The sequence below is a fragment of the Grammomys surdaster genome, unplaced genomic scaffold (genome assembly GCF_004785775.1).
Source record: "Grammomys surdaster isolate TR1022 unplaced genomic scaffold, NIH_TR_1.0 125671, whole genome shotgun sequence".
In the NCBI taxonomy this organism is placed as follows: domain Eukaryota; kingdom Metazoa; phylum Chordata; class Mammalia; order Rodentia; family Muridae; genus Grammomys; species Grammomys surdaster.
In genome coordinates this window covers 997,253-1,014,605 of record NW_021620508.1, presented here as the reverse complement: position 1 = coordinate 1,014,605, position 17,353 = coordinate 997,253, and the positions used below count along the sequence as shown (strand labels likewise).

The window sequence follows — 17,353 nt, the reverse complement described above, 5'->3', positions numbered from 1 at the left end:
GAAGAAGGGGAGGAGGAGGAGGAAGAGGAGGAGGAGGAGGAAGAAGGGGAGGAAGGAGAGGAGGAGGAGGAAGGGGAGGAGGAGGAAGGGGAGGAGGAGGAAGAGGAGGAGGAAGAAGGGGAGGAGGAGGAGGAAGAGGAGGAGGAAGAAGGGGAGGAGGAGGAGGAAGAGGAAGAAGAGGAAGAGGAGGAGGAGGAGAAAGTTAAATCAATAAAATGTCTGATCCTGTGAGCATGTGGGATTTTCAAACGAGGCACAGAGTTCAGGAATGATAACGCAATGATCGAATATTTACCCATTATGCTTGAGGCACAGGGTTCGATCCCTGACACCTCAGTCAGTAAACAGACAAAGTGATATGGTATGTTGTGGGTCACACGACAAGACAGGACAGAAAGCTGAGTGGAACCCAGGCCCATCCTTCCTGACACCCGTGTTACACCCTCTCCAGTTGTAACCCAGGACAGGCCCCTAAAAGGAGATGATTTGCCAATCTCAGCCTTAGAGCCTAGTGGGGTCCCCACGCCTGCCCTGGAACTTGAATCCACACCTTCCATCCCACATCCAAACTGAGCTGGAGTTGTCCACACTATGTCTGTTCCTTCCCACACCAAGGCTGAGTCACCTTCAGGTGGCCACATACAGTGTCCTTGGTACCACTGATGCTCTGGCTACCACAGGTGAGAGGACATTTCTCCTTAAATGTCTTATCCTCCTGCCTCCATCTCCTGCATGCTGGATTACAGGTCCGTTGTATTCAGGTTAGTGAGTGCTTGGTCGCAAACCCAGGGCTTCATGTACGGGAGGCAAGCACGCTCTCAACTAGGCTAGATGCTAGCCCTTTTAATTAAGTAACTAAGGAACTAATCTCGGTTTGAGATGTAGTCAAGGGTGACCTTGAACTCCTGATCATCCTGTGGCCTCAGCTTCCTAAGTGCTGGGATCTCAGGTGTGAGCCACCACCTTCAACTTCTGTTTTCACTCCTAATTTGGTCTTGGCTGCCAAATCAAAGGAGCTTTGTAAGCCACAGCTGACTCTGCCCTCCCTCGCCTAGACCCTGCTGTCGTGGCTCTACAATGCCCATCATTGTCTGAGCACCACTGAACTTGGTATCCACGGCACTGCACAGCACAGCACGCCCCTGACCGTCACCCCTGTTTCTCCTCATTGCTCAATTCAGTTCTCAGGCAAACACAGGGTCAAATTCTGACTTCCCAACCTCCTGGCTGAGTAGCCACTAGGAGCAAATGCTTTAACAATAGTTCCCATTTTGGAGGTAGTCTTAGGACTCTTACATCAATCCTAATAAAACTCTCACCTCAGAGTCAAAAGTTCAAGGTCACCCTCAGCTACAAATCAAGTCTCAAGTCAACCTGAACTCCATGAAAACCTGTTTCAAAGAAACCAGGCAAGACGGAACTGGAGAGATGGCTCAGAGGTTAAGAGCACCTACTGTTCTTGCAGAGGATCCTGGGTTCAATTCCCAGCATCCACAGGGCAGCTCACAACCCTCTGTAACTCCAGTTCCAGGAGTTCTGATACCCTTCGGCATGAGACAGGTATTTGGTGCACAGACACCCATGCCATACAGGCAAACACTTATATACACAGAATATATGTTATAAATAAAAAAAGAGGAAGCTAGCCTAGGCATAGTAGCACACACCTTTAACCTTAGCATGAGAGAGAGAGGGAGAGAGAGAGACACAGACACACAGACACACACACACAGAGAAAGAGAAAGAGAAAGAGAGAGAGAGAGAGAGAGAGAGAGAGACAGACACACAGACACACACACACAGAGAAAGAGAGAGAGAGAGAGAGAGAGAGAGAGAGACAGACACACAGACACACACACACAGAGAAAGAGAGAGAGAATAATTCCTCCTGTAAGTTGTAATTACACATGTAATTACAACTTTCATTAATAAATAAACCTTAAGGGCTGGAGAGATGGCTCAGCGGTTAAGAGCACTGACTGCTCTTCCAGAGGTCCTGAGTTCAAATCCCAGCAACCACATGGTGGCTCACAACCATCTGTAATGAGATTGGATGCCCTATTCTGGTGTGTCTGAAGACAGCTACAGTGTATTCATAAATAAAATAAATAAATAAATCTTAAAAAAAAAAAAAAAACCTTAAAACGGTAACAGAAGCGCCACCTCTTTCCTCTCTTCCACGTTGTTCTCTCACCGTCCATTTCTCATCCTCCATGTCCCAGTTCACATGTCCTTCCTCCAAGTAGCCCTCCTTGGTCTAAACCTCTTCCCGGGCTTCCCTTCAAAGCCCAGAGAGCTCTCGCTATCCTGCAGAGGGTCCTGGGTTCAGTTCCCAGTATCCACGTGGCCATACACGTATCTCACCATACAGGTCCCACCTGTCCCTGCCTGGTGAGCCCAGCACTGCTCACGTTAGGCTCAGACTTAGAGGAGCCCTTGGCCAGCGAAGGGTAGTAAATCCCTACCCTTGCAGAGATCTAGAGCGTCACTCACGGAACATGGCGTCCATCCTGACCAAGCAGCTGATGAAGTTATCGAAATCCATGTTCCCACTCTCATCTGCATAACGCCGGATGATCATGTCGTAAAGATGCCCATTCAGGTGGAATCCTGGAGGAAAAAAAAAGGTTCGGCCTCAGGGCGCCCGAGCACAGGCCTTCTCAATTCCCAATATACTGGTGTGACTTTGTTCACCCCAACCCCTGCCCATCATAGCCCTGCCAGCTCACCTGCTGCCTCAAAGGCCCCTGGGAGTTCATGGCTACCAATGGTCCCTGATCGGTCAGCATCAAAGCGTTTGTATATAGCCTAAGGATAGAGAAGACATCAGTCGGACCCAGCATCTTGGAGCACGGGGACTCCGTGGCTTGGGGGTCCAGATCCTGGGAGCTTCAGAGGCTGTCACTTACCTGCCACTTTTTAATGTTGTTCCAGAGGTACTTGAACTCCTCAAAGCCCAGCTTGCCTGTGGTGTCACTCTAGCAAGAGGTTGTTAAGAACAAAGTGACAAAACACAGTGTGTGTGTATCTGTATGTGTGCGTGAATGCCAAAATGCTAATCTTCCATCCTTCCTTCCTTCTTTCCTTTCTTTCTTTCTTGGCTTTTTTGCTTGTTTTCAAGACAAGGTTTCTCTATGTAGCTCTGGGATGTCCTGGAACTCACTCTGTAGACCAGGCTGGTCTCCAACTCAGAGATCTGCCTGCCTCTGCCTCCCAAGTGCTGGGATTAACCATAATGCTAACTTTAAAAAATAAGTTTGGAAGGCTGGATAGTCTCGAGCACTTACTGTTCTTGCAAAGGACTTGGGTTTGTTTCCTACAAATCATGCAGCCCACAGCCACCTGGCATTCCATCTCCAGGGGACCCAGTGTCCTCAGGCCTCTGAGAACACATGCACGCACATGCAGATGAACATACATGCACGTGAATAAAAGTAAAATAAGCATGGTAGCACATGCCTATAACTCTGGTGCTTGAGAGGAAGATCAGGAATTTGGCTACACACTGACTTCAAGGCCAGCCTAGGCCTCCTGAAACCCATCTCAAGAATCCAAAAATACAGTACAGTGAAATAAAATAAATTGAGTGATTTTATTACACACACAAAACGCATATGCACGTCTACATGCAAACACACACGCACACACACACATGCACACAGTGTGATAACTAAACCCAGATGCTGTACTGTATGCACTGGGTACATGACAATAGACCTGGGATTCTGGGCTAACAGACAGCGCCCATTCACCTCTACAGGCATGTCACCTGAGGTGTGCTTCTGTTTGCTTGCTTGCTTGTTTGTTTAACAAAAGGTTTGGGCTGGGTATGTTGGCACACATCTTTAATCCCAATCTTAAAAATTAATCAAGAGGCAAAGGCAAGTAGACTCCTGTGAGTTCGAGACCAGCTTGGTCCACCCAGTGAAGGGAGGCCAGCCAGGTCTACAGAGTGAATTCCAGGGAAACCTGGTCTCAAAAAAAAAAAAAAAATCTATCAATCTATACTGTTTAAAAGTAAATACAGGGCCGGGCAGTGGTGGCGCACGCCTTTAATCCCAGCACTTGGGAGGCAGAGGCAGGCAGATTTCTGAGTTTGAGGCTGGCCTGGTCTACAGAGTGAGTTCCAGGACAGCCAGGGCTATTCAGAGAAACCCTGTCTCGACAAAACCAAAAAAAGTAAATACAGAAATAAAAGAAGCTTAGATTCTCAAACCGAAACTCCCAAGTCCAAATTCCTATCCTGCCATGTATTCTCCAAGTGACTGTTTCCGCTATCCAAGTCTCATCTAGCCCCAAGATTAGCTTTCAAGATCAGATATTCAAGTCAGGTGAATTCTGGGTGGTTTGGCCAGAGACAAAACCAGTGTCTCTCTGAGCATGTTTCCCTTCCTACTACATTAGCTTATCTAGCAAGGGATCTGTAAAGGTTGGCTCCACTAATCTAGGTAAAGTTCCAGCTGTGGTGGCTGATATCAGTTACTGTCGTGTAGGCAGGCCTGTGTCCTCAGATGGGAAGACTTCACCTTGGCTGTTCTCAACATACTCCCAGAAAACACCCTCTTCACCCAAGACATCCTCCAGATTGGCCCCAAAAGGATACATCCATAACAGCCACCATGCTGCGACAAGTGTCAATGCCAAAACCATCCGTTTTCAGATCCGGGTCTGTGGGGGTGGGGGTGGGGACAGGTTGAACGTCAGAGGTCAGAGATCAGCCCAGTCCGTAGGCCTCTAAACCTTCACCACACCCTGAACCCCGGTCACTCACGTCGGGTCACGACCTTGTTGAGGATATTCATGAGTTCTGTGGCGCTGACCTCCATGTCCTGATGGCAGAAGTTAAGCACAGTTCAAGGGAGATGGAAAGGGGTCTGGATATCATAAAACGGATGAGAACTTCCGGGTTGTCACAGTCAAGTGGCACAGTCAAGCGGCCACACAGGATACTTACATCTCCAGCCAGCTGGACAAAAAGTTTCCTGAACTGACGGACCTCCTCACTCTCGTTGGCTTCAATATTAGAGTAATGGCTACGTGGGGGCTGCAGAGAGAGGCGATCTCAGAACAGATATGGAGAGACATGTCTCTCTCCTCATACCCAAGAGTCCCAGGGAAAAGTCAGAAAGGGCTGGACAGTTTGAGGGCCAGGGAACCTGAAGTGAGTATAGCAAGTAGCTTAGCTGAGACCCAGGGCTTAGCTTAGAGGCCCCTCAAAAAGGACATTCTTAAAGGCAGAGGGATTTCCCAGGGAAGGAAGGAAGGGAGCCTTATAGGGTAGGAATGGGAAGATGATGCTGGCAACAGGCCTGGGGAGGAAGGGTCTCTAGGGCCACTTACCGGGGGCTCCGGGTTGTACTGCGCAGCAGCCTCGCTGAGGGAAGACAAGAGTGAGTTAGCGCATGGGGGCAGAGCTCCCAACGGGCGGCAGAACGGTCAGTCAACCCCTCACACTCCAGCTCTTCCCTTCCTTAAGGGGTCCCTCCTCCTCTGGTCTATCTCGTCCTCCTCACCCGGTCCAATCATCAACATCAACAGCATGGTGCGGCCCCTCCTCTCTCTCCATCAGGCCAACCCCTCCCACCTCCCAAGAGCCCACCCCACGGAAGAACCCACCAATCACAATGTCAGAAGCATCTTCGCCCCAATCAAAATTCCGAAACCCCACCGAACTTAACAGGGCCCGCCCCTTGAAGAACTCACTTCGGGGGGGGGGGGGTCTGTCTCCACCAGCTTCCCTAAGCCTCATTTTCCTCTGGTCGAGTCCTTGTGCAGGGTCTTACTCCTTTTGCTCTACCTCTCCCGCCCCTATCAGCCCCTACTTCTCCCAGAGGTCACTGCTGGGATCACTAAAGCTGATGAGGTGACAGCCACATGCTCTAACTCCAACAAGGATTTTTTTTTACCCACTAAACCAATCAACTCGCGACCCCACGCAACCCTCTCTGGATCATTTCTTCTCTGGGGGCTCTGATCTCTCATAAAACAGCAAGCTGCACCTCTATTAAACCTTAAGCTAGGGCTGGTGAGATGGCTCAGCGGTTAAGAACACTGACTGCTCTTCCAGAGGTCCTGAGTTCAATTCCCAGCAACCACATGGTGGCTCACAACCATCTGTAATGAGATCTGATGCCCTCTTCTGGCGTGTCTGAAGACAGCTACAGTGTACTCATAAACATAAAATAAATAAATAATTCTCTAAAAAAAAAAAAAAAAAAAACCTTAAGCTAGCCGGGAGGTGGTGGTGCCCGCCTTTAATCTCAGCACTTGGGAGGCAGAGGCAGGCGGATTTCTGAGTTCGAGGCCAGCCTGGTCTACAGAATGAGTTCCAGGACAGCCAGGGCTACACAGAGAAACCCTACACAGAGAAACCCTGTCTCGAAAAACCAAAAAACAAACAAAAAACCAAAAATAAAAAAACCCAAAAAGCTAAGGAGCACCCTCAGATCCACTGGCTCCGCCCCCAGTGAGGGCTGGACACAGTCCTATAGAATCGTATCTTCCCCAAGCACAGAAGAGGTTCCCCCCCCCGCAACCCCCATGAAACTGCGTCCCATTTGTTGACCCACAGAAGCAGGCTAACTAAACCTGTTACTAAAAAGCGACACCACCCTCGTTAGGATCGCCTTAGGGCCAGTTTTCCAGTCTAGATCAGCCCGGCCTAATTAGAATTCCCAGGTCGGAGTCTTAAGTGAGTTTATTACTTGGCCCACCCCGCCCCTTCAGGCCCCGCCTTACCTGATGGCGCTAATGACTCCGCCCAGGATGCGCATGGCGGTTCCACCGCCTCCGCCACCTCCTCCCAGTCCCATGCCGCCACCGCCGCCGCCACCGCCGCCCGCAGCTCCGCTGATCAGGCCTCCGAGCACATTCCCCAGGCCCCCGCCCAGACCCCCGCCTCCCCCGCCGCCACCGCCACCCTTCAAGAACGAATTCACCAAGAACATGATGGCAGCTGAGTCCTGTAAAGAAAAAGGGGTGGGTCAGGTAGTCGCCTTGCCAGGAGCCCAGCCCTTCCCGCAAAGGAAAAAAAAAAAAAAAGCAAGCATTTCCGGCAACTAGATTGGGGACGAAACCGAGGCCTCGGGATGGGGGCAGAGCCTCAGGCTAGGGGACCAGACAGGTGATAATAAGAAGGTGCGGAACTTCCTAGGGTCTAGAAGGTACCCTGGCCCAGGCTTGACTGCATATGTAAGCATCCTGAGGACAGGGGTGGCGCTCAACTGTGATCCCAGACTTTGAGAGGCTGAGGCTGGAGGATCAGTTCAAGGCCAGCCTCGGCTACAGCGCCTGCCTGGATTACCCCTGTCTTGAGGCAGCGGGAAAACAAAAGATTCTTCAAGCTGAGTAAGGTGTACCGGATGGATATGTCTCAGATCCAGGCCTTTCAGAACTGAGCTCAGGGTAGTGGTGACGACGGGCAGGTAGGGCGCCCCGGGGCTGAGTCCAGGAAGTTCCTGATGTGGATTAGGACATTCAGGTACTCTCGACAGAGGGACTACACTGTCACTACGGGATCTGTGGCTCCGGCCTAAAAGTATGGCTGTGTGCCCCGAAGATCCTGGATAACGGAGTTCTTCCCACCGCAAATGGGAACCAGGTTCTCGGATCGTGGGTCTAGACGCCCCAAATCTATGGGTGCCTCTCTGAGCTTTGAGCTTCTATTTTCGATCGTGAGATCCGGGATGGCAAGGAGTGCTCTGGAGGAGGATGACCAGCGTGTGACAGGCCCGGATGTTCGGATCTGACAACACGGGTCCTAGGACAACCCCCCCACCCCCCCAAGGGCTACGACTTTGGGGTCTCGCCAGATCTGCGGACTGCGGATCCCGGGTCTGCGGGGTGCACGGGTGCTGGACTGGAGTGTCCCGTCTCACTTACGGATCCGGAGGTCCGCGGTCTCGCTCGCCTGCTGCCGGGCCTCCCGCGGTGTCCGGTCCGAGAGGGCGGGGCCCGTGACTCAGGCAGCTACTCCGGGTTAGACCCTGCCCGCCACCCAGCCGTGTCCGCGCGGTCCTAGAGCCTCCATTCCAGCCTGCGCCTGCGCGGGAGGCCCCGCCCCACGTAGCGGGTCGCGTTTGCGTGTTTCTGCCTCGCTCATTCCTCCCCGGACACACACACACACACACACACACACACACACTCTCTCTCTCTCTCTCTCTCTCTCTCTCTCTCTCTCTCTCTCTCTCTGCTGGATAGTCAACCCTGTCCAGATTTAATAGCTATGCGTACGCATATACCATTCTAACGCCCAGGTACTGGAGCCTCCAGGAACTAGATGCAGGCTACCCGGTCACCGTTGCCGTATACAGTTGCAAAAAGGACTTCAGTTGCTATTGTCATTCGTTCATTCATTCGTTGTGCACTTTGAGGTAGAGGTTTGTTAAACATCCTAAGTTGACCTAAAGCCCTGGCGAACCGCGAACTCGAAGCAATCCTCCTGCTTCTCTTTCCCAAATGCTACATCTTTAGTTTCCCACCAGTTTGTGACACCCAGGTCTCTTTTTGACTTCTAGTCTGGTTGTCTGGCCGCTCCTAGGGGACTATATAAACCTCGGTTTGAGTCTTTATTACTCATCCCTGAAACAGTGACCTGGTGTCTCTGAGTAATGATTTCCTCATCTGTAAGGAGGGATAGCCAGGCGTGATGACACACCCGTAACACCAGCAGGTGGAGGTGAGGGCAGGAAGCCATTCTCAGTACATATCAAGTGTGTACCAACTTGGGCTACATGCGACCCTAGAGGACCTTAGACACGCGTTCCCCCGGGTAAGCCCCTATCAGAATTAAGTATTAACTATAGAGTAAACGGCAGCTCTTCTGTCAGTCCTGTGTCACCATATTGTCCCTCCGCTTGGAGCTCACCTGGATCCTTAGCTCGTTTACTCTTGCTCATCCTTAAGCAATATCGACAAATATCTGCCAGTCCCTAAGTACTCTGCACTCATCGGGTTGTGTGTCGTCATGGCAGGCCTGTGTGTAGATGCTACTATTGTTCCCATTGTGTATATAAGTAAACTGAGGTTAAACAGTCTGCCTTACCTGTTTAAAGAATCCCCAATGATTTAATATGATAACCAGTCGAATAACAAGATCTCAGCAGACAAGACTGTAATTGCACTAACGTCACCCAAGGGCTTGCTGGGACCAGGCCAGGTCGCTGCTGCTCAAGCCTGCATGTGTGGGAAGCTCTGAAAGGCGGGATCACAGAGGGTGGCGACCCAGGTCTAAGCCTTAGCGGATAAATCATTTGGTGATGACTAATGTGGATTCCCTCCCTGCCACCTGAGCAGGCTGACCTCGGGCTCACCTCTCTGGCATAAGTTCTGTCCTCTGCCTACAAATACTCCTGTGTTTGGATTTGACCGTCTGTGTCCTCCGCTTTGGATGGGGGCTCAGGCTCTCTCATTTGGGAAGACCTCTTTGTCCTCACATCCGCCCAAGGCTTGGTGAGGCTGCCAGCTTCACGCCCTCAGACCAACAGGAAACATGATGACGCATGCCCAGGGCTCAGAAGACTACAGCAGGTAAGCTACCGCACAGGGCCCTATCTCAAAACCACAATTTAAAAATGCTTCAGGATGCGTGTCATGGTGGCATATGTCTTTGATCCCAGCACTCTGGGGGCAGAGGCAGGCAGAACTCTGAATCTGAGGCCAGCTTAGTCTACACAGTGAGTTTCAGAGGACAGACAGGGCTACACATAGTAAGATCCTGTCTCAAACAACAAACAAACAAAAAAAGGTTCATGGTGCTTTGCTCAGGGGTGGCTCAGGGGTTAAGAATTCTGACTGCTCCTCCAGAGGACCCAGGTTCAATTCCCAGCACCCACATCAGCTCACAGCTGTCTCAAGTCCAGTTCTAGAGATCTAGCACCCTCTTCTGGCTCTACAGATGCTGGCACAAATGTGGTACAAAGACATGCATGCAAGCAAAGCCCACATACAAACAAAAATAAAACCCGTTTTTCACCGCACTCACTATCCGATGTGGTCACACTGCCTCGAATTCTGTCTCTCTGACTCCCAATTCTCAGCATCTGTGAGCTCTTAGGTATCGTCCCTCTGTCTATCCGACTTGTGCCATCGGGTACCTCCCTGAAGTACTTTTTAGTGATTTTGTCCCCCATGTATATTTTGTGAGGTGGTATCATATAGCCTAGGCTAGCCTCAATCGCTTTCTTTTTTTTTTTTTTTTTTTTTTTTTTTCGAGACAGGGTTTCTCTGTGTAGCCCTGGCTGTCCTGGAACTCACTCTGTAGACCAGGCTACATTTCAAACTCAGAAATCCACCTGCCTCTGCCTCCCAAGTGCTGGGATTAAAGTCATGCGCCACCACCGCCCGGCCAAGCCTCAATCTCACTGTTTAACAGAGATGGCTTTGAACTGATCTTCCTGCCTCCACCTGACAAGCCCTTGGGGTTACAGGAGTGTGCCTGGTCCCAAATGTCTTACATATCTCCAGGTCGCCAGCCCCCAAATCCTTACCTGCAACCTGGGCAAGACCCAGGACTCAGGGCTTCTCGGCCTTGCTTTTGCTTCCTGTTTACATTCTCTTAGGGATGCGGGCACGGGCTCCTGAGCCGTTGCCAGTACCCGCTTCTTGAACTTTTGCCTCCACCCGCTCCCTTTTCATTCACTTGTTTTTGTTTTTAGTCTAGTTTTTTTTTTTAAATTCTATTCCATGTTTACGCGTGTATATCTATACCTACCATGTGCGTGCTGGGGTTCAAACCTGCCTCCCCTGCAAGAATGGCAAGCGCTCTAACCACTGAGCCCTCTCTCCAGCTACGTGCTGTTTGCTCGCTTGCTTGCTTTTGTTTGTCTTTGGGACAAGCAAGGTCTTTCTGTGTGCCTGAGGCTGGCGTTGAACTTGTGGCAATCCTGTGTAGCCTCTCGGCTGCTCTGCTTACTTTACAATCACACTTCACAGGGCCCGACTGTCTGCCTCCACCCTGCCCCACTGCTCCATCCTGTCAGCAAATCTAACTGGCTCCTTCTGCAGACTCTCAGTGCTACCTCCCTCCCTGCTCACCGCCCCCCCCCATCTCCCACCCTCTGCCTCACACCCGTACCCCGCCCCTACCCTGCCGGCCTTAACCCCACCCCACCTCCAGCCATCACCAAAAGCTTTCTGCCTGACTCAGAGCTCTGTTCCTGCTACACCTCATTCCAGAAGAACCAAAACTCCCTCCCAAACCGGGCAGTGGTGGCGCACGCCTTTAATCCCAGCACTTGGGAGGCAGAGGCAGGCGGATTTCTGAGTTTGAGGCCAGCCTGGTCTACAGAGTGAGTTCCAGGACAGCCAGGGCTGCACAGAGAAACCCAGTCTCGAAAAACCAAAAAAAAAAAAAAAAAAAACCTCCCTCCTCAGGGAGGGCCGCTCAGTGGTAGAGCACAAGCCAGCACGAGTGAAGCCCCAGCACTTAAAAAAAAAAAAGATTTTCACTCAATCCACACAGTTCTTACTGATCTGTCCTTTTACCTCCCTGTCCCTCTCCGGCAGCACAAGGAGGCTAGGCGTCCTGGCTCCCTCCTTTAGTCCCAGGAGGCTGAGGCAGGCGCAGCTCTGTGAGCTCGAGGCTGGAAAAACTCCATAGGAGGCTCTGCCAGCAAGCTGTGTTGGGACATGGAACTCCATTCCAAGGCCTCTTCTGGCCGTCTCTTAGTGCTGCCTGTCAGTGAGGGAGGAGGGTCTTCTCAGATCTCTAATTAACCTCCATCACATACCACTTTTTTGGTTTTTTTTTTTTTTGGGTGTGGGGGCAGGGTTTCTCTGTGTAGTCCTGGCTGTCCTGGAACTCACTCTGTAGACCAGGCTGGCCTCGAACTCAGAAATCCGCCTGCCTCTGCCTCCCAAGTGCTGGGATTAAAGGGGTGCGCCACCACTGCCCGGCGCACATATCACTTTTTTTCCTTTTCTTTTATGAAACAAAGTCTCACTGTGTAGCCATGGCTGGCCCAGAACTTGATATATATATATAGAACTCATCGAGCTTCTCTGGCCTCTGCCTCTGGACTGCTGGGATTAAAGGAGTGTTCTACACCAGATCTCTCCACTCGGTTCTTTAATCCCAACACTTGGGAGGCAGAGAGATATCTGTATGAGTTGGAGGCCAGCCTAGTCTCTCTCACCTCCTTTTGAGATCTGGGGATTAAACTCAATTTGTCAGCCTGGCACCACTGAGCCATCTGGCTGGCCTCTTCCAAATGCAAATTTGTATTCTGCCCGGGTTTTTTTGCATGTAATATTAACCTGGAAAGAGCTGCTGTATTCACCACTCCTCCCTCACTGTGATTCCCCACCCACTTTTCTCCTGGAAGGTTTCCAATGCCTCTCTCGGTCCTTCACGCATAATAAACTAGACTGCAAGGCTCTTAGTTTGCCAGCGTCTCTGCCCACTTACTCCCCCTACTGTCTAGACATGGATGTTGCGGAGCCGTCTCGGATCTCACAGGCCAGGCTGCTGCCTTAGGAGTAGCAGGACCGTAGGTAGAAGCTATCTGGGTACTTGGTGGTTTAGCATCATCTCGAGTGCTTAAGCTTTGGCTGCTGTGGAAGAAAAAGGTAGAATCCTATTGTGTTGACTCGGCTATCATTCTGGGTTCTGTTTTTAGGGTTTACTTTATTATTATTATTTTAAAATTTTATGTGCATTGGCGTTTTGCCTGCATGGATGTCCAAGGTATCAGATCCCCTGGAACTGGAGTTACAGACAGTTGTGATCTGTCATGTGGATACTGGGAATTGAACCTGGGTCCTTTGAAAGAGCAGCCATTCCTCTTAACGGCTGAGCCATTTCTCCAGCCCCTAGGAGAAATTTCAAATCTTATCTACCCTATAATGTTCATTATATACACCGAAAACAATTTCCCACAGTCCTAAAAACATCATTTTCACAGTGTGTATAATATTCCATCATCGAAAAGCTAGCAGAAGTTTTTTTTCTTCCTTCATATTTATAATCCATATTTATTGAGTCCCGAGTAAACCCAGTGATAGGCAATGGAGATGCAGGAATGACCAATGCCCATTGTTCTAGCTTGCCTTCTGTTGCTGTGGTAAAGGCCAGTGACCAAAAGCATTGTGGGAAAGGAAGAGAGCGTTGGTTTGAGCTACAGGTTATCATTCATCTCGGCAATCCAAAGCAGGAACCTGGAGGCAGCAAGTGAAGCACAACCCTGGAGGACCACTGCTTCCTAGTATGCTCTCCAAGGCTCACTCAACCTGCTTTTCTATACAATTCTGAACCAACTACCTCCAAGGCTGAGCGCACTGGGCCCTCCTGTAAGAAGCTATACCCCCACAGACTTGCCTAAAGGCCAACCTGACAGAAACTTGTTCTCAACCAAGGGTCCCTCTTCCCAGATGTCCCTAGCTTGTGTCAAGGTGACAAGAAAACCTAGCCAGCACACCCTCGGAGGTTACACCCTCTGTGTAAGTGAACACGTAACAGACACAGACAACTAGTGTTGCAGCCCCTCCCTATCTTCAGAGCTAACATGTTCCAAATGTGCGGTAGAGATTTGCTATTGTGACCGGAGCTGGTAGGAACACGGTTTTCAAACAGCTAGGCATCGGGTGGGAGAACGGGGAATAAGAAATAAAGACGAGAAATAAAAAAGACAAAAAGCAATAGCTGTGACCAGGAGGTCTTGTATGAGTTGACGTTTATTAAGAAGTACAGCATTACATATAGTGTTTGCAGGGAGAAAACAGCCAAGGTCAGCAGACAACTAAGTCAGATGATGTTAGCAAAGAGAACACAGAGTACCTCAGATATCGCGGCCTAAGCAGATAATCACAACCCAGGGGGGAAACGTCCAGTACCCAGAAACTGCAACTTGGGTTCTACCCCTAGATCAGCTTTGGCAAGTCCCCTCCTGGACAAGGACACACAACTAAAGTTGCTTTTGTCTTTCCATCAGGGCCTCTGATAAAGTCTTGGGTCTTTGGCTTCCCACACTAACGAGTCACTAAAACTGATTCCCTTCGCGTTTAGACTACATTTCCCATCCTCCTTTGCAGCTGCGTAGAGCCTCAGAACCATGGCCAGTGTCATAGGAGCAGATACCTTATGTCCAACTTCCCGATTCTGATCTACCGCCACTGATAGGCAGATACTGAGATCAGCATGTGGTATAAATGAGATTTCTGGGATAAATAAGTAGAGAACGAACACAGCCAAAGCATAGAAAAGACATATTTGCGCCTTAAAGAAAACACTTGAGGTCTGGAGAGATGGCTCAGCTGTTAAGAGAGTCTGTAGTGATTCTGAGTTCATTCACAGCGACTACGTCATAGGGCTGTACCTCCTCTGAGTCTGACCCTCTCTTCTGGCCTCCATGGGCTCCTGCACTTACACAGTATGTAAATGAAAATTATAAGTGTGTCTCGGACCACCCCAGTCAGGTACGGGAGTCCCTGGGATAAGGGTCCTCGAAAGCTAGGTGGGTAAGGATTCGGCGGTGACAAACAAACACAGAGGCAGTTTGAATCTGAGTGTACTTTGCAGCTCTCAAGCAAGGGTTCTTATACATAGAAAAATCAAATATTACAGCTCCTAGGAGATGGACCATCAAAGCACAAGACTCATCCAAGCTTAACAACTCTAAAAAAGATACATTCAATAAATCACAAAGAGAACAGGTAACGTCATTATTATTATTTGACACAATAAAAATCATTCAAGAATTACAACTCTAAAAGGATATATTCAGCCGGGCGGTGGTGGCGCACGACTTTAATCCCAGCATTTAGGAGGCAGAGGCAGGTGGATTTCTGAGTTCGAGGCCAGCCTGGTCTACAGAGTGAGTTCCAGGACAGCCAGGGCTACACAGAGAAACCCTGTCTCGAAAAACAAAAAAACAAAAAACAACAACAAAAAAAAGGCTTTCTTTACCATATACCAAAGCCTTCCTCTGATGACACACATGTAGCCATATGAAATTTAATTGTTGGGAAAGTTTTATTTATCATAATGCTATTATGTAGCTTTGTAAATGATTATAAAGTAAAGCGTCAGTTTCCCCGGAGGCAAGGTCATGTTAGTGACACCATGTCAATGGATGATTTTTTTTTTTTTGAGACAGGGTTTCTCTATGTAGCCCTGGCTGTCCTGGAACTCACTCTGTAGACCAGGCTGGCCTCGAACTCAGAAATCCGCCTGCCTCTGCCTCCCAAGTGCTGGGATTAAAGGAGTGCCACACCACCGCCCGCCTCAATGGATGATTTCTTACCCATTTTCTTTGCTTAAGGGCATAGGCTATCAGGAACATGTTGTAAATAAGAAAAGGAATAAGAGAAACTAAACCGGATAAGTTGCTGTGAGAACTACGGCTCAATGTTTTGTTTCTGGCAAGAGTTCCACAACCGGTCCCAGGAGGCCTCCTTCTAGTGAAGTTTATCGCCTCAGTCTGTGGAACTTGTCACACACAGATTCTACTGGCGTTGGTGTGGCATACGTCTTTTAAAATGCTGAGTGTACACCTTTAATGCCAGTGCTAGGAAGGCAGAGAAGACAGGTAGATCTCTGTGAGTTGGAGGCCAGCCTGGTCTACATATAAAGTTCTGTGACAGCTAGAGCTACACAGTGAGATCCTGTCCCCAAAACAAACAACAATAACAGAAAATGATGATTTAATTTTTTTGTGGTTTTCTCAGCGGAGGGCTTCTTTGAAGAATAATTAGTCTGAACCAACTCAGTCAGCCTAATTTGAAAAAAAGGAGGGAGTTACTTTTCTTAAATTTAAAAAGAGAGAAAGAAAGAAACAAAGAAACAAAGAAGAAAAGAAAATCCTCAAAAAGCACCATTTTTTAAAAAGTTAAAGAAAAATAGAGGGAAAAAGAAAGACAGTGGTTTCATTTTGTTGTTTTGTGTTGGGTTGTGCTGTGGTTTTGTTCTCTCTCTCTCTCTCTCTCTCTCTCTCTCTCTCTCTCTCTCACTGTGGGGGGTGTGGATGTGGGTGTGGGGTATATGTGTGGCTGTGCATGGGTGGGTGGGTGTTTGAGAGAGGGTCTCACTTGTCTAAACTGTTCTCTGTAGCCCAGGCTGGGCAGGAACATGAACCACCCTATTTTTGTTGTAAATGGTATTTATTAACTCTATTAGTTCTTAATATGACCCGGCCAGTCCCCTCATAATCGAGTCAGAGTTCTATTGACTTATTTAATCAGCTTTAGCAACATTCCTGGTGATTATCCCTAAACTATTTTTCTACAGTAGACCGATTATTCCCAGTTCCCCCATTTCTTGCTGCTTGAGTCTCGCCTGGGCTGCTCTCCTCCCATCAGCCTGTTCCTAGGGTCCACTTCTGGCCTTGTGCTCATGAGACATCTGGCATCAAGGCAGCCTCCTCCTCTCTGTCTCCTTTCTCCTCCTACTTATGACAACGGTAACTCAAAGCCCATCTAACCTCTATTCTCACTTTTATTCAACCAGTCAGAGAAGACTGAGAAGCAAAGTTTATACGACATCATTTGCTGTACACATTTTCCACAAGATGTCCTCATCGTGGGCAGCCAGATCTTGGGGACCAGGACTTAGCATTTGAATACATAGCAGCATCAGGCCAATCCCCAACACTCGACTGCCTCTGCCTCCTGAGTGCCAGGAGCTAAGCTAGGTTACAGAAAGAATGTTCTGTGTCCAAGAGGGGCTGTTTTAATAACTTGACCGAAGCTGGTATGATAGGACAGGAAATGCCAGTACTTGGGAGACAGAAGCAGGAAGATAACAAATTCCAGTATGGACTGTTTCAAGAAATAAGAGAGAACCGGGCGTAGTGGCATATGCTTTTAGTCCCAGCACTCTAGAGGCAGAGGGGTGGATCTTTGCGAGTTCAAGGTCAGCCAGAGCTACACAATAAGACCCTGTCTCAAAATTAAAAAAAGAAAGAAGGAAAGAAAGAAAAAAGTTGGGGGTCTCTGTGGTCCTTTCTTGAGTCTGAGTTTTCGAATGAGCTCTTTAATCAATGGCACATAGGTGACAGTGTGAGGAGGTGACAGTGTGGAGGTGACAGTGCGGAGGTGACAGTGTGTGGAGGTGACAGTGAGGAGGTGACAGTAGGGAGGTGACAGTGTGTGGAGGTGACAGTGTGGAAGTGACAGTGAGGAGGTGACAGTGTGTGGAGGTGACAATGTGTGGAGCTGACAGTGTGGAGGTGACAGTGGGGAGGTGACAGTGTGTGGAGGTGACAGTGTGTGGAGGTGACAGTGTGTGGAGGTGACAGTGTGAGGAGGTGACAGTGAGGAGGTGACAGTGTGTGGAGGTGACAGTGAGGAGGTGACAGTGTGTTGAGGTGACAGTGTGGAGGTGACAGTGTGGAGGTGACAGTGAGGAGGTGACAGTGTG

At 49.4% G+C, this 17,353-nt stretch overlaps 1 protein-coding gene across 1 annotated transcript in view; it reads right to left on the bottom strand.

Moving 5' to 3' along the window:
• Positions 1-8,030, bottom strand: part of Capns1 (calpain small subunit 1) — a 9,412-nt gene extending 1,382 nt beyond the window's left edge. Inside the window, exons 1-9 of the mRNA XM_028787597.1 lie at positions 7,882-8,030; positions 6,739-6,962; positions 5,341-5,374; positions 4,955-5,044; positions 4,772-4,829; positions 4,604-4,668; positions 2,910-2,978; positions 2,730-2,808; positions 2,494-2,610 (exon numbers count right to left, since the gene is read on the bottom strand). Of these exons, the coding sequence (XP_028643430.1) occupies positions 2,494-2,610; positions 2,730-2,808; positions 2,910-2,978; positions 4,604-4,668; positions 4,772-4,829; positions 4,955-5,044; positions 5,341-5,374; positions 6,739-6,947 (721 nt within the window). The 5' untranslated portion in view covers positions 6,948-6,962; positions 7,882-8,030. The remainder of the gene's footprint in view (positions 1-2,493; positions 2,611-2,729; positions 2,809-2,909; positions 2,979-4,603; positions 4,669-4,771; positions 4,830-4,954; positions 5,045-5,340; positions 5,375-6,738; positions 6,963-7,881) is intronic.
• Between the last annotated feature and the right edge of the window lie 9,323 nt (positions 8,031-17,353).